This window comes from Sycon ciliatum, chromosome 4 (assembly GCF_964019385.1).
Source record: "Sycon ciliatum chromosome 4, ocSycCili1.1, whole genome shotgun sequence".
Lineage (NCBI taxonomy): Eukaryota > Metazoa > Porifera > Calcarea > Leucosolenida > Sycettidae > Sycon > Sycon ciliatum.
Genome location: NC_088646.1, coordinates 36778853 through 36793971, shown reverse-complemented (window position 1 = coordinate 36793971; position 15119 = coordinate 36778853). Strand labels below are relative to the sequence as shown.

The window sequence follows — 15119 nt, the reverse complement described above, 5'->3', positions numbered from 1 at the left end:
TGTGGCAGAGTACTCTACTACCGTAATGTCCGCTGCAAACGCCCACTTCGCTGCAAACACCCACCCCAGCGGGTCCATACTATTTTCAGCTTTTTCATGTCAATATATACATGTAGTTGTAGAAAACTGGCATGATATGAAGGTCGAATGCGTACGAGAACGACTATAATGCCTACAAACTGGCTATGTCTTACCAAGAGGCTCTGCAAAAGCGATTGTCATTATCTTGCTGCAAAGAAAAAATAACTTTGGTCGAGACTTCCTTTCATACCATGAACGAGTCGTCGTTGTTATTAGTTCATTCTCCACGAAATAATGCCGTAGAAGCCATCTGGTTTTCAAATCATGAAATTTCTGCAGTGCCACGATGTAGCGATTTCAGAATGGAACGGTGATTGTTCTGACGAAGCGTCATTCAACGACTTGACCGGTCGCAGTATTGCAGTTGCAAGTCGAACAGGGGGGATGTCACAGAAGCTACACCTACAAAGTCGCTGATAACTTGTTGAAAACTCTGAAGTGCTCGAGAAAAACACTTGCCATTGAGCTTTCCGTGATTTGGAAATGATGGCTTGTAACACCGTCAGAAGTGTATTTTGGTTCCTGCAATAGTCTCTTCTTCGCTACCTGGTTATTCACATACGCTACCTGTACAATTCATTTGGGTTTTGGATTGATTTTTATAATTGATTTTGGTTTTGGATTGATTTACTTTTTATTTCATTTTCATTTTCATTTAACTTGCCATATTTTGCGTGTGCATTTTTGCCTCTTCTTGTTCTTTTATTCCATGGCTGGTAGCCCTCATTCATAATATTGGTTGACACCATGTCATCCATGAATTGAGAATAATAATAATAATAATATTATAATAATTCCGAAGTAACTCCCGTTTGGATTTGCGAAATTTAACAACCAACATCATAAAATCATTAGGAGCTAGCTAGTAACTAGTGCCCAAAAACATTTTGAAACCCGGAAAATGGACTTAGTTTACCGTAGCAAAGCACTCCTCGCGCTACGGTACGGTGTGAGATGCACTTTCGTACAGTAGGCGTGAAAGTGCATGTGGTCAGTGCGTATAGGCCAGCAGATCTTGCAAAACTGGGGTGGGCGTTTGCAGCAGACTTTACGGTACTCCCTGGTTGCAGTCCTAGTGTTTCGTACATTGGCCAAGAAGAACAATATGAAAACTGAATACCAAACGGCAACCAAACAACACCAGAACTCCGGGTGCAGAAGTAGCACACCAAACTCCAAAGCCTTCACCATGCAAAGCAACCATCAAAGCGGGTCCGCGAAAACGGAGGTTCCGCTCACATGTTTTGGCGTAGCGAAATCCAAACTTTCCGCCAAAGCGTAACTTGTATTTTGTATTTATATCATTATCTCATGGCACATCATGATGACGGCCAATAAAACTGAGACAAGGGTGAAAGCCAACCACAGCAGTAAAACAGAATAATAAAAGAATACAAATAAGAGGCAAAGAAGGCAAAGGAGGAGACAAACCAGCAGGATATACATGAAACCTATAATTGAGCAGAGATACTTAGGCCTCTACCGTTGCCGAGGCAACGGTGAAAGCATAAGTTACGCTTAGGCAACGCCCCAAAAATGTGCAATTGTGACCGCGGCCTTAGCCGAATGATGTCATAGTGGCGAACGAGCGGAACCGCTTCTGGGCGATCAGTTTACAGGGTGTGTGAGTGAAACCGCTTATAGGACATAAGTACTGTAGTAGTAGTAGTAGTATTTATTTTATTTACCATCGGATGCCTCAACAGTGATACACACAACTATTAAGAGGGCCGATAACGGGGTAAGTGGAAAGGAAAGGAAAAGAAAAGAAAAAAATAGAAAAAATTGGAATTCTGTACAAGCAGAAGTATTCGTTTGGAACTAAATTTCATCTTCTTCGTCCAAGGAGCTTACGGACCAAATCAAATGCCGGGCTAATGTCGATTTGTCCAGCTTTTCAATACACTCTTATGATCCATGGACGACCCCACAAACTCCCTTTCTTTGGAGTTGGACGAAATTATTGACCTACGCAAATTTCTACTTATAAAGTATTCGGGGTGAATCAGTGGAACTACTTATGGCAGCCAAGTACACGGCATGAGTCAGCAGTTTTCCTTGACCACCTAATATGCATTGCTGCGCCTGTTTTCCTCGTGCCAGGGCACGGCTGGAAAACTTCCAGCTTCACAACAAGACTATAACTTGCTACCTGTCGTTTCTCAATCATGGTCATAGACCAACCCACCGTGCCCTCCTGCCATCAAACAAAGAGTTTTTAGTTTGCTATGTAAACCAGCAATTCAACAAGTGTTTATTCCGTGTCCATACGTTTGTGTTTTCAAGGCCTGTGCAATGGGACTTGCACGCTGGGAATGACATGCGTATTCTCGCCAGCTGGAGATAGTTGCAGATGTAAGTTAGCGCACTGCTGTCATGCTTCCTGTTTGTGTGTGTGTGTGTGTGCACGTGTGTGTGTGTGTGTGTATGTGTTTGTGTGTGTGTGCACGTTTGTGTGTATGTGTTTGTGTATATATATGTGTGTGTATATGCGTGTGTGTGTGTTTGTGTTTTTGTGTGTGTGTTTGTGTTTTTGTGTGTGTGTGTATATATTTAATATTATGTGTGTGTGTGTGTGTGCGTGCGTGTGTTTGTGTGTGTTTTTTGTGTTTGTGTGTGTGTGTGTGTGTGTGTATGGTATGCATGCGTGTTCACATGTGTGTGTGTGTGTGTGTGTGTGTGTCTGTGTGTCTGTGTGTGTGTGTGTGTGTGTGTGTGTGTGTGTCTGTGTGTTATCGCATGAGCTAATTGTTTAGTACTAAACTAACTGAACTGGTGGTGTTAGTGGACAGTATAGTGTAACTTGTATTTCCTTGGTCTTTCTCTTTGTACATATTATTATTATGTTAAGGATAAATTTATCCTGTATCGCGTCGCAGTTTGCGATGCAAAAACGATCTACTGCTACTCCAACGTCACCATGACTCGCAGAAAACTGCAATGAATACTGCAATGAATACCATGCTTAGCCTGCGCTATGAAGTAACATGAACATCGTACAGTGTGTTGCACATGTTGCAGGTGCTCTCAATCTGCGTTCACATGTATAATGTATGCTTCAATCGGTTTTTTTTGCAAACTGGCTTTCAGGCATCACTCTCAACAAAGACAGGTAAACACTGCCAAAACAGTCAACCTTGAAAAAATTGCTGTTAACAAAATCAAAGACTGCTACACAATTGTAATTTTTGAATAACATAAACTGCTATCCAAACATATGACATTATCTTCATCCCTGTTATGATAATAATGTGTGTCTGTGTATGTGTGTGTCTGTGTGTGTGTTCTCGTGTTCGTGTGTGTACGTGAGTGTGTGTATGGGGGATAAGGGTGTGTGCACCTTGCTTGGTGTCGTTGTCGGGTGGGGAATTCCCCCTATTGTTGTGAGTGGTGAAGAGGAAACAAGGAATTCTGTTCAAGTCAGCTCAAAGCTCTTCAGTAGGGAAACAGACTCTTTCGAAAAAGAAACCAATTTTGATCTATATTGATGTAGAGGTGTTCCATGGGTGCAGACAGTGAGAAATACTAGCAAATACCTGCGGGTGTGCAGACAGTGAAAAATACTAGCAAATACCTGCCGGTGTGCAGACAGTGAGAAACACTAGCCAATACCTGCGGGTGTGCAGACAGTGAGAAATACTAGCAAATACCTGCGGGTATGCAGACAGTGAGAAATACTAGCAAATACCTGCGGGTGTGCAGACAGTGAGAAATACTAGCAAATACCTGCGGGTGTGCAGACAGTGAGAAATACTACTTCGAAGTAGCAAATACCTGCGGGTGTGCAGACAGTGAGAAATACTAGCAAATACCTGAGGGTGTGCAGACAGTGAGAAATACTAGCCAATACCTGTGCAGACAGTGAGAAATACTAGCAAATACCTTCGGGTGTGTAGAGCTAGGAGAGTCTAACTGAACGTCGTAGCTACGTTCGTTTGTTTTGAATGTCTCCTCCCAAAATCCTATTTCCGGCATGACAGCATTGTTCACTTGGCAGACATTGCCTGGTCGCTTAAGTTGACCGTCACTACTTCGTGCTAGACTCTCAGAGCTGCTCTGTGTGTCACTGGTGTGCGTGCACGTTCATTTGCCCATCGTGTGTGATAGATGTGATGAAGCATACTGGCAGAAGTACATTCACAACCACCACCATGACAGATTTGGTAATAGACGTTGAGTTCTTTGACCAAGGCTCGAATAAATGGAACTCGACAAAACACTTCACGGCTCTGAAACAAACGCCGTTCCTAATTGTGATGAACGATGGACAAACGGGAACCTATTTCCGATCTCGAATCAACGCGAAAAGACCTCATATCACGACTCTGTCAATCGTGTCAACCGGAGTCGCACCAGTCGGTGAGATTTCAAGTATACAATTGTTTCTTTTTGCGTTCATATGTATGTATGTATGTGTGTGTGTGTGTGTGTGTGTGTGTGTGTGTGTGTGTGTTTTCTTTCATTCTCCTGGATGGTTATCGACAGCAAGTGCATGCTGGATTACACTTGTGTGTGTGTGTGTGTGTGTGTTTGCGTGTGTATGTGTGTGTGTGTGTATGTGTATATGTACATACATGTGTATGTGTGTGTATGTGCAAATGCTGGTCAAAAGAAACAGGAATGTTTCATAATACGTATCTAATATTGACAGACTATGAGGTCAATATAGGAAATAAAAGTCGAGTAAAAGACCGAGGCGAAGCTGACGTCTTTTACGAGGCTTTTATTCCCGTAGCTATGCAAAAGACATAACTTGTTGTTGTTGTTGTTTCAAATCTTTATTCTCACGATAGCCAGTGGCCAATAAGAGATAATAGTGTAAGAAAGGAGAAAGAGTGAGGAAGAATTGGGTGGGCAGGGCCTAGGGGTTAATGACTACTTAAGTGTACGGGCAGGGGTGGTCGCCACACGAGCATACAGAGTTGTGTACTTAAGTGTACGGGCAGGGGTGGTCGCTACACGAGCATACAGAGTTGTGCAACAGCAGGGATATCTCGGATTTGAAGGGAGTACGAGAAGGGATTTCGCGAAGCTGGGTGGGCAGGCAATTAAAGTAATGAAGGGCCTTGTACAGGGGAGAATGGAGACAGCGGTCAGTCCGGAGTTGGCAAGTGCCAAGTACGAGAGCGACGTAAATGTTACGACGGTTGCACGTTGCTAGCAGTATGCAGCGAGAGTATATGTGGTGGGGCATAATTGTGGCGCAGAGAATGCGCGAAGAGTATAATATTATGTTTAACTTTAAAGCGTGAAAATAATGTTGGCCATTTGATGCGATGCAAAAGGTGGGAGTGTTCTAAGTGTGTGTAAAGGGAAGGTGGAGACATATTCTGGCGGCTCTCCGCTGGAGTCGTTCTAGCCTGTCAAGGGAAGTGTGGAACAACGGTGTGAGAGCATTGCTCGCATATGAGCATATAGGTAGTATGTATGTCTGATAGATGTGAGATAAAAAATCACTGGTGAGTGTAGACCTTAGTCTAAAAAGAATATTGAAAGACTTTAGTGATTTTTTGACTATGTATTCAACATGCTCCGTCCAACGGAGGTCATGCTGAAAGATTATTCCGAGGTGTTTGTGTTTTTGTGCTACGGTAAGCGGACTATTCCTGAGGGTGATCTGGGGTGGCTGTTCAGGGGGGCGGTTATTGTGGTAAAACGGGAAGATGACTGTTTTCTTTGTGTTACCCAGCAGGTGCCATCTTTGAAGCCAGTCTCCAGCTGCTGTGACACTCTGTTGTAGGTTTCGAGTGCAGTCTTGAAGAGTTCCCGCTATGGAAATCAGAGCGGTGTCATCTGCAAATTGGCTACAGGTGGTGCCGGGATTCTCACATGCGTGTGGAAGGTCTATGGTGTAGACGAGGAGTAGAAGCGGCCCAAGAACAGATCCCTGAGGGACGCCGGCATGGATCTCGAGGAAAGGCGATAGGTCGCCATCCACCTGGACCCTTTGCCGACGCCCCAACAGGTACCGTCGGAACCACTCCAGGGCGTTGCCCCGGACACCATAGTGGGAGAGTTTTGCTAGAAGGCCTGCATGCCACACATGATCGAAGGCCTTGCTTAGATCAAAAAAGCAGGCATTGACGTGTTTCCCGTCGTCTCTCGCAGTGGAGAGGGTATGGACGAGACGGGCGAGCTGCTGCTCAGTGCCGTCTTTCTCACGGAATCCGGACTGCTGGTTGGGCAGGTGGGGTGTGATGTGCTTGTAGAGGAGTTGATGTGCATTTTTTTTCTTTGACTTTTGATGTAATGCTCAAGAGAGAGATGGGTCTATAATTTGTTGGTTGGGTCCCCAGGCTTGGGTACTTGTTGTTGTTGTTGTTGTTGTTGTTGTTGTTGTTGTTGTTGTTGTTGTTGTTGTTGTTGTTGTTGTTGTTGTTGTTGTTGTTGTTGTTGTTGTTGTTGTTGTTGTTGTTGTTGTTGTTGTTGTTGTTGTTGTTGTTGTTGTTGTTGTTGTTGTTGTTGTTGTTGTTGTTGTTGTTGTTGTTGTTGTTGTTGTTGTTGTTGTTGTTGTTGTTGTTGTTGTTGTTGTTGTTGTTGTTGTTGTTGTTGTTGTTGTTGTTGTTGTTGTTGTTGTTGTTGTTGTTGTTGTTGTTGTTGTTGTTGTTGTTGTTGTTGTTGTTGTTGTTGTTGTTGTTGTTGTTGTTGTTGTTGTTGTTGTTGTTGTTGTTGTTGTTGTTGTTGTTGTTGTTGTTGTTGTTGTTGTTGTTGTTGTTGTTGTTGTTGTTGTTGTTGTTGTTGTTGTTGTTGTTGTTGTTGTTGTTGTTGTTGTTGTTGTTGTTGTTGTTGTTGTTGTTGTTGTTGTTGTTGTTGTTGTTGTTGTTGTTGTTGTTGTTGTTGTTGTTGTTGTTGTTGTTGTTGTTGTTGTTGTTGTTGTTGTTGTTGTTGTTGTTGTTGTTGTTGTTGTTGTTGTTGTTGTTGTTGTTGTTGTTGTTGTTGTTGTTGTTGTTGTTGTTGTTGTTGTTGTTGTTGTTGTTGTTGTTGTTGTTGTTGTTGTTGTTGTTGTTGTTGTTGTTGTTGTTGTTGTTGTTGTTGTTGTTGTTGTTGTTGTTGTTGTTGTTGTTGTTGTTGTTGTTGTTGTTGTTGTTGTTGTTGTTGTTGTTGTTGTTGTTGTTGTTGTTGTTGTTGTTGTTGTTGTTGTTGTTGTTGTTGTTGTTGTTGTTGTTGTTGTTGTTGTTGTTGTTGTTGTTGTTGTTGTTGTTGTTGTTGTTGTTGTTGTTGTTGTTGTTGTTGTTGTTGTTGTTGTTGTTGTTGTTGTTGTTGTTGTTGTTGTTGTTGTTGTTGTTGTTGTTGTTGTTGTTGTTGTTGTTGTTGTTGTTGTTGTTGTTGTTGTTGTTGTTGTTGTTGTTGTTGTTGTTGTTGTTGTTGTTGTTGTTGTTGTTGTTGTTGTTGTTGTTGTTGTTGTTGTTGTTGTTGTTGTTGTTGTTGTTGTTGTTGTTGTTGTTGTTGTTGTTGTTGTTGTTGTTGTTGTTGTTGTTGTTGTTGTTGTTGTTGTTGTTGTTGTTGTTGTTGTTGTTGTTGTTGTTGTTGTTGTTGTTGTTGTTGTTGTTGTTGTTGTTGTTGTTGTTGTTGTTGTTGTTGTTGTTGTTGTTGTTGTTGTTGTTGTTGTTGTTGTTGTTGTTGTTGTTGTTGTTGTTGTTGTTGTTGTTGTTGTTGTTGTTGTTGTTGTTGTTGTTGTTGTTGTTGTTGTTGTTGTTGTTGTTGTTGTTGTTGTTGTTGTTGTTGTTGTTGTTGTTGTTGTTGTTGTTGTTGTTGTTGTTGTTGTTGTTGTTGTTGTTGTTGTTGTTGTTGTTGTTGTTGTTGTTGTTGTTGTTGTTGTTGTTGTTGTTGTTGTTGTTGTTGTTGTTGTTGTTGTTGTTGTTGTTGTTGTTGTTGTTGTTGTTGTTGTTGTTGTTGTTGTTGTTGTTGTTGTTGTTGTTGTTGTTGTTGTTGTTGTTGTTGTTGTTGTTGTTGTTGTTGTTGTTGTTGTTGTTGTTGTTGTTGTTGTTGTTGTTGTTGTTGTTGTTGTTGTTGTTGTTGTTGTTGTTGTTGTTGTTGTTGTTGTTGTTGTTGTTGTTGTTGTTGTTGTTGTTGTTGTTGTTGTTGTTGTTGTTGTTGTTGTTGTTGTTGTTGTTGTTGTTGTTGTTGTTGTTGTTGTTGTTGTTGTTGTTGTTGTTGTTGTTGTTGTTGTTGTTGTTGTGCATATTTTAATTCGCAAACCAAACGGGCAGATCTGCCCAATGAAAAGATGGCGGATGCAGATAGAAAGCAGTAATTAATGAAATTGAGGAGGGACTTCAGTAATGTCAGACGCTAGCCAGGGTCTACACAGCTTTAATTCCGTGTTTGTTTGTTTGTGTCATCGGCATGTCTGGCGCTATCCCGTACTTGTCCTGTACCATCAACGACAGCCAGTCAGACAGCCCGACATCAATACGGTGTTGTACGGTATAAGGATGTCGCATAGCATGTCATACAACAGTCGGATGAAATTGTGGGAGAAACCAGCGACCGCTTGGAAACAATGAAAATCACAACAGTTTTATTGTGAGTGAGAGTCAGGCCAAGTTTCTGAAGAGCAGTAGCGAGTGCTATCCCGAGCATTATTTTAGCATTACAAAAGCAAAGACAGGATGCGTATAATAGGAGACCCAAGTTGCTGAAGATTATTATTATTATTATTATGAAATGACCCAAAGGCAATGTGCCTATCGAGGGGTTCATTTGATTGAAAGAGATCAGTAGTCATTGCTGATAACGTGCTGAAAAACTAAATCTGCACCCTCTTTTGCCGTCGGACAGGATGAGTATTATAGGAGACTGTAAAGTGATATAATGTCCTCCACAGGCAACCATGAATTCGGCCGTCAGCAACAGTTAAGCACAAGCACACTATCAAGGCCAGGAAATTAATGTATTATTGTATTGTATCGTATTGTATGGAATATACTTTGACCTCATTGGCTCAACAGGTCAATGTACTTCTACAAAAAAGCCACAAAATCCGATTCTAAGGAGATAAAAAGGAAAAGAAGGAGCGAACCAACAGTGGATGAAGTAGGAGAAAATCACAATCCTCAATAAAATCTGCAATTACTTTTGCCTAACTCATATTCAAACTGGTTGAAACGGTTTTGCAATACAATGATGAAGCGAATCAACGGAAAAGTTATTTCCATCAGTTCTAATAACATGCATGATGAGCTAGGCAAAAAAAGCATAGCGTAGGGCCCTGAGTTTCCAAGCTCCCTTGTTTCCTTTACTGACCAAGTACGATGTCAATACTGTAAAAGCCATAACGAAGTGCTAACTCTAACGAGTTAACGAGGAGAAATCTGTTATACAGAAATCGATACATAGACTGTCCTATTGAGCGTTGAGAATGAGTGAGAACCGTTTTCTTTGGTACACGTAAACTAATCAATTTTGGGAAATCGTCGTATATATGCGCCTCGTTAGAATAATGGCTTTTACAGTATTAGATTTATCACGACAAACAGTCGGTATTTCAAATTCCCGAACGATTACCTCATGAATCCCGGTTGTAGGATTGCAAAACCGTTGCACCATCACCTACTCATACAGTGACCATGCTGCACTAGGCACCGTTCAACTGCGCAACCCATAAGCAGTCAAATATAAGCAGTCAATATAGCACTAAGGAGCTAAGGAGTGAAATATGCTGTCATACTGTAGCTCAGTTGGTTAGAGCATTGCTCGCGAATAGCAAGGTCTCTGGTTCGAGTCCCGGTGGTGTGACTAATGAGTATTTCTTTCTTTCATATCTGGCTTGCAAGTGTTGAGTTTCGGAGAGAAAAGAGCAGTACGTGGCATGTGGCCTCTAATTTCCTAAAACTTTGAAATTCTCCGTGAAGTCCAAATTTGAAATTGCAATTTGTATTTGCTCGCAGTGGACATAGTTTGATGCGCTCCCCATGATAGCAAGCGAATGGCCGAGGGCCCTCTTGATTGGTGTGAGTTGCCAGTATGATGCAAGCCAGATATGGATTGATCGAAGAAGGATAGATTTACCATCACTGTGGATAAGAGTCATACTGTAGCTCAGTTGGTTAGAGCATTGCTCGCGAATAGTAAGGTCCCTGGTTCGAGTCCCGGTTTTGTGACTGATGATTTTTTCTTTCTTTCATATCTGGCTTGCAAGTGTTGAGTTTCGGAGAGAAAGGAGCAGTACGTGGCATGTGGCCTCTAATTTCCTAAAACTTTGCCTCTAATTTCCTAAAACTTTGAAATTCTCTGTGAAGTCCAAATTTGATATTGCATTTTTTACTTGGTTCATGTAAAAGTTGCACCTTATCTCTACATGCCCATTTTCTTGTCCCTTTCCCATATGCAACAGGCCTTCCCACCTATCGCTGGTCCACGCCGCCACTCCCCAATGCCATCGCAAGACGCACCCCGCAGCACTTGATGGTACCATTACCGGCTGTTCCAGAATCTCCCAATCTGACCGTTGAATTCGGCAAATTTGGCGCAAATTATTCCCAGCTGGTCAATACGTCAGTCAGCCGAATAGAAGGGATTGTAAACTTGAGGTCCAGTCGCCATTACAAGGTTCGCGTGTCAAGTCCTGCGGCTTACGGAATCTTTGGTCAAGCTGCTTTCTCCATGGAAGCAGTATTCTATATTCCCAGTAAGTACAGGTCACACACACGCACACACACACACACACACACACACACACACACACACACACACACACACACACACACACACACACTCACACACACACACACACACACACACACATACACACAAACGTGCACACACACACATATACACACACACACACATACACACACAAACTTACTGGTCCTTGTTGCTCACTGCCAAACTGGTCACATGGGTCTCCCCGGGAGAAGGGAGAGAGACTCAAAGGAATCTTGGAAAGATGACTCAATTGGCTATTGAACCACCCAACGGCCGACACCTTCCGAAATTCCCAAAACTCTGGGTGGATTTGAAAATGATCCCACTTATGGGCTCACCACGTCTCAGTAAATGGGTGAGGACAAGGTAAAGGAAAAGGATTGACGGCATCAAGGTATCCGTCCCGGGATCCAACTGCAGTTACCCGGCCTGCCCCCAGTGAAGGTAATATTTGCTACTAGGGTGCGTAGCTAAATCAGAGTGGATCTGATAAAAGCTTCACTAGCACCATTGATTACACAAGAGTTAATCTAGAGAAGCAGTCCACGGTCAACAGGTATGTATACTTCAAAAAGAAAGAACATGAACCCTGAAACCAACAAATGCAGCAGATACAACAGTACACCTTCAAGCAACTGACCCTGTTGGCAACAGACCGAACACAACCAGGCATAAGTGTACCCACCAACCAAACTAGCTGGCACACAAACACACACACACACACGCACACACACACAAACACACGCACACACACACACACACACACACACACACACACACACACACACACACACACACACACACACAAACACACACCCATACACACGCACATGCACATGCACACGCACATGCAAACATACACACACACACACACACACACATGCACATGCACATCCACGCGCATGCACACACGCATGCTTACACACACACATACACACACATACACACATATACACACATACACACATGCATGCACGGAAATATATACGTATTTGTGCACGCACACACGCACGTACGAATGTATGGACGCCCACACATATGCTCACACATACATACACGCACTCGCACACATACACACACCCTCACACACATGTGTGCTCACGCATATACAATTGCTCAAAGTCAATTCTTTTGTCGTCAGTCCTCTTCGGGACAGATACGAGAATAACAACAAGAATATACATATCCAGTTTCGGGCATTTCGGTCTACCGGACACCCTTTCGGTGACTGTCAGTGGTAATGAACATCACCACCACCACCACCACCACCACCACCGCAACCACCATCACCACCAACACCACCACCGCCACCGCACCCGCCGCCACCACCACCACCACCTGATTAGGGTGCTTATCAGAGGGGAAACGTATTTGGAAAATCTACGTGGAAGTCAACTTTGTAATTATTGATGTGGCCTTTCATGCAACTATACACAGGCGATGTTTTGTACCATTGGCGCTGCTCAGAAATAAACCTGTCATTATAATCCAAATCTCCTTAAAAACTTGACACCAGAGCGGCGGAATCGAGAGTTAACGGTCCAAAAAAGCAAGAACGGATGACGTCTTTCAGCTCCAAAACAGGGCCCCGGGTTTGACGCTGATGCACCATTAATGCATTGACGCTTAAATTCACTTTGAAAATTTAAGCAGACGGTCAGTGTATTGTTGTGAACGTCAACTTTGTAATTATTGATGTGGCCTTTCCTGTGGACGGCAGATTGGTGCAACTACATGGGACGCTATATTTACGACAACAATGTTATTAATAATGACTGTGGATTTTCACGTTGCACATGTATGGTGAGTAACTATTCATTTTTATTACCAGTGAACTGTTTAATAATATCTTAATATGGGCCGCGGTCAGCTAAAACATTACTTTGGGTTTTCGAACAAAAAAAATGGAGAAATGACGTAATGAAAACATGTTTTTGTTGAGCCCGTTTATGCTCCCCTTCATTCATGAACCGGTGGCGATCATCATCTCACATTCTTTCAAACACTTGTTTGGCCGTCTAGTTCAAGTAGTTCAAGTAGCTGTCAAGCAAGCACTGACAATATCCGTGTCCAGTGATACTAGAGCAGCTCGTAGGGCCAGACGATCGCTTGGCCCGGGCTTGGTCAGGCTGTCAACAAGGCGGGCGTGGCAGCGGGTCTGCTGAGCGACGAATTTTTTCTTGGATCTGATGTTGATGTTGACAACAAGCTGAATCGTCCCCAGTAGTGAAGAAGCCTTGCGGGCGAGTACATTGGATGACGAACTAACTTGCGACGTTACATACCGCTCACTGCGCTCAGCTCTCATGAGCCGTAGGACGCAGTGTCGGGAGTACAGGTGACGATCAAAATTGTCACTGTCAGATTCAAAAGAGTATCATCGCGGCAAGTGCAACAACATCCCCCCCCCCTTCCCCAGAGGATCGTGGTGCTTTCCAGGAAAAGCTTGGTCCATGACTTAGAACTGATGTCGTTGACTTGCTCAAAAACGTTATCCATTGTATTGTGCTCCTTCGCAAAAGCCACTTGTGTATCTGTGTGTCCGACTGTATGAAAACTGTAATTTTCTATTTCAAAGTACAATAATTTGAAAGCGGTATTTGGGGGACTTTTAGACTACTTTGGGGCCTTCAAGAGGTCAAGTAATTAGTTACGTCCCAAAAACTGTTTTCACGAGAAAACAAAATTTGAAAATTTCACTCTAAGACATGCTTCAGCTGGTTGCAACCCATAATGGCTATGCCCATGATTAACTGTAAAAATGGGGCTCCAATGTGGGAGGCTAGCACACATTCCCATCGAAAAAAACTCCAACCGAAAACGACACCCCATCAGCGGGTCAGAATGTATTATTGTTATCAGCCTTGTCGCTTTGACTTCACCAGGCAAGCTTGGCTAGTCTTCGCTCAGGTCAAGTGGAACGAAGAATGAGGAACAAGCGGGGTTAATGACGTGCTTATACGCATGCAACTGCAGAATAGGCAGCACAGATAATATCAAAACAGTCTGAAAACTGCAGGTCAGAACGCATAGTTAATGCACTAATAAGCGAAGAAGCTGGTAAAGCGCCTACTGTAAAAGCAGAAATTTTCGGTGGTGTAATATTTTCGGTATTCGCCAAAATCGGCGGTTCGGTAGCGGGAAATTTTCGGTAAAACCAATTTTCCAGGTAAGTGTACTAGTACTACATGTATACAGTATCGGGTGTACCGACAATTTCGGTGCGTTTTATTTTCGGTAAAAATTGTCGGCACCGAAGTTACCGAAAATAAAACACCACCGAAAATTTCTGCTTTTACAGTATGTGGATGCAAGCAATTATGGAGTTGTTTGCTAAAACTTAGGTGGAAGCACTCATTGTTCCTGCAGACTAGGATTGCAACTCGACTTACTCATGACTGCCCATCCAGACAACAGGAGGACTTCCTTGAATCTTCCAACAGGGAACGCCTTCACGAAAGCACCACTCCTTGCTCTGGACACAGGTCATGGTGTGCGTGGATGCAATCTTATAATGCCATCTTCTTTCTCGTTGCATCTTTTCTACTCTACAAAGTACATGTTATACCTGAAATATACACACCCAGAGACAAATAAGGCCGCATGGGAGATGGAAACGAATAAGTTTGACACAGGCGACGTTTTGTACCATTGGCGCTGCTCAGGTAACTGTAGTGGAGGAACAGAAAGGTGAAACGGTGGCCAGTCAGAAATTTGAAGAAGGGCTTAGGCTTCATGCAGCTTCGTCTCTGAAATAAGGAATCCGTGTGGAAACACCCTTCCTATAGCACTGCACATCCAAACCAGGTCCTTAAGGGCCTGGTCAAACTGAGGCAAAAACAAAACAATCCACTGATTATAATGCCACGGAAACCTGATGCCAGAGCGGTGAAATCGAGAGTAGACGCTCCAAAGAAAAGGAAGCAAGAACGGACGACGCTTTTCCGCTCCAAGACAGGAGTTTAACGCTGACACGCCATTGACGCTGATATTCACTGATTTTTCATCTCGATATCGAGGAACTAATTGGCCACGGACAACAACAAAACTCATAAGGATGGTTGCAAAGATTGCACTGAAGGTGTTCGCGATGACTGAGGTGAGGGAATTTGATGTTGTTCGTGGAGATTGCTGCTTGACGCTTGAAATGTGTTTTGGTTTCCATTCTCTATCGCCTACCTACCTTCGCAATGCATATACTTCCTTCTTCGTCTTTACTTAAATGAAGCACCCAAACCACGGTTCCCACTAGCCACCGTTTCTCCCGGTTTATTGCACCCACGCTGATTGATAACACATAGTACTGCCTCTCTCTGATTGGCTACGGCCATCGTGAGAATAAAGATAATAATTCTCCCCCCTGTCCAGCGTGGTCACGATTCTAATCTTGA

General features: G+C 43.0%; 1 protein-coding gene across 1 annotated transcript in view; it reads left to right on the top strand.

The window, feature by feature from the left end:
* The window catches only part of LOC135813550 (sushi, von Willebrand factor type A, EGF and pentraxin domain-containing protein 1-like), a 48288-nt gene that overhangs the window by 2400 nt on the left and 30769 nt on the right, over nt 1-15119 (top strand). Inside the window, exons 3-6 of the mRNA XM_065326641.1 lie at nt 2368-2436; nt 4189-4440; nt 10418-10711; nt 12449-12531. Coding sequence (XP_065182713.1) covers nt 2368-2436; nt 4189-4440; nt 10418-10711; nt 12449-12531 — 698 coding nt within the window. The remainder of the gene's footprint in view (nt 1-2367; nt 2437-4188; nt 4441-10417; nt 10712-12448; nt 12532-15119) is intronic.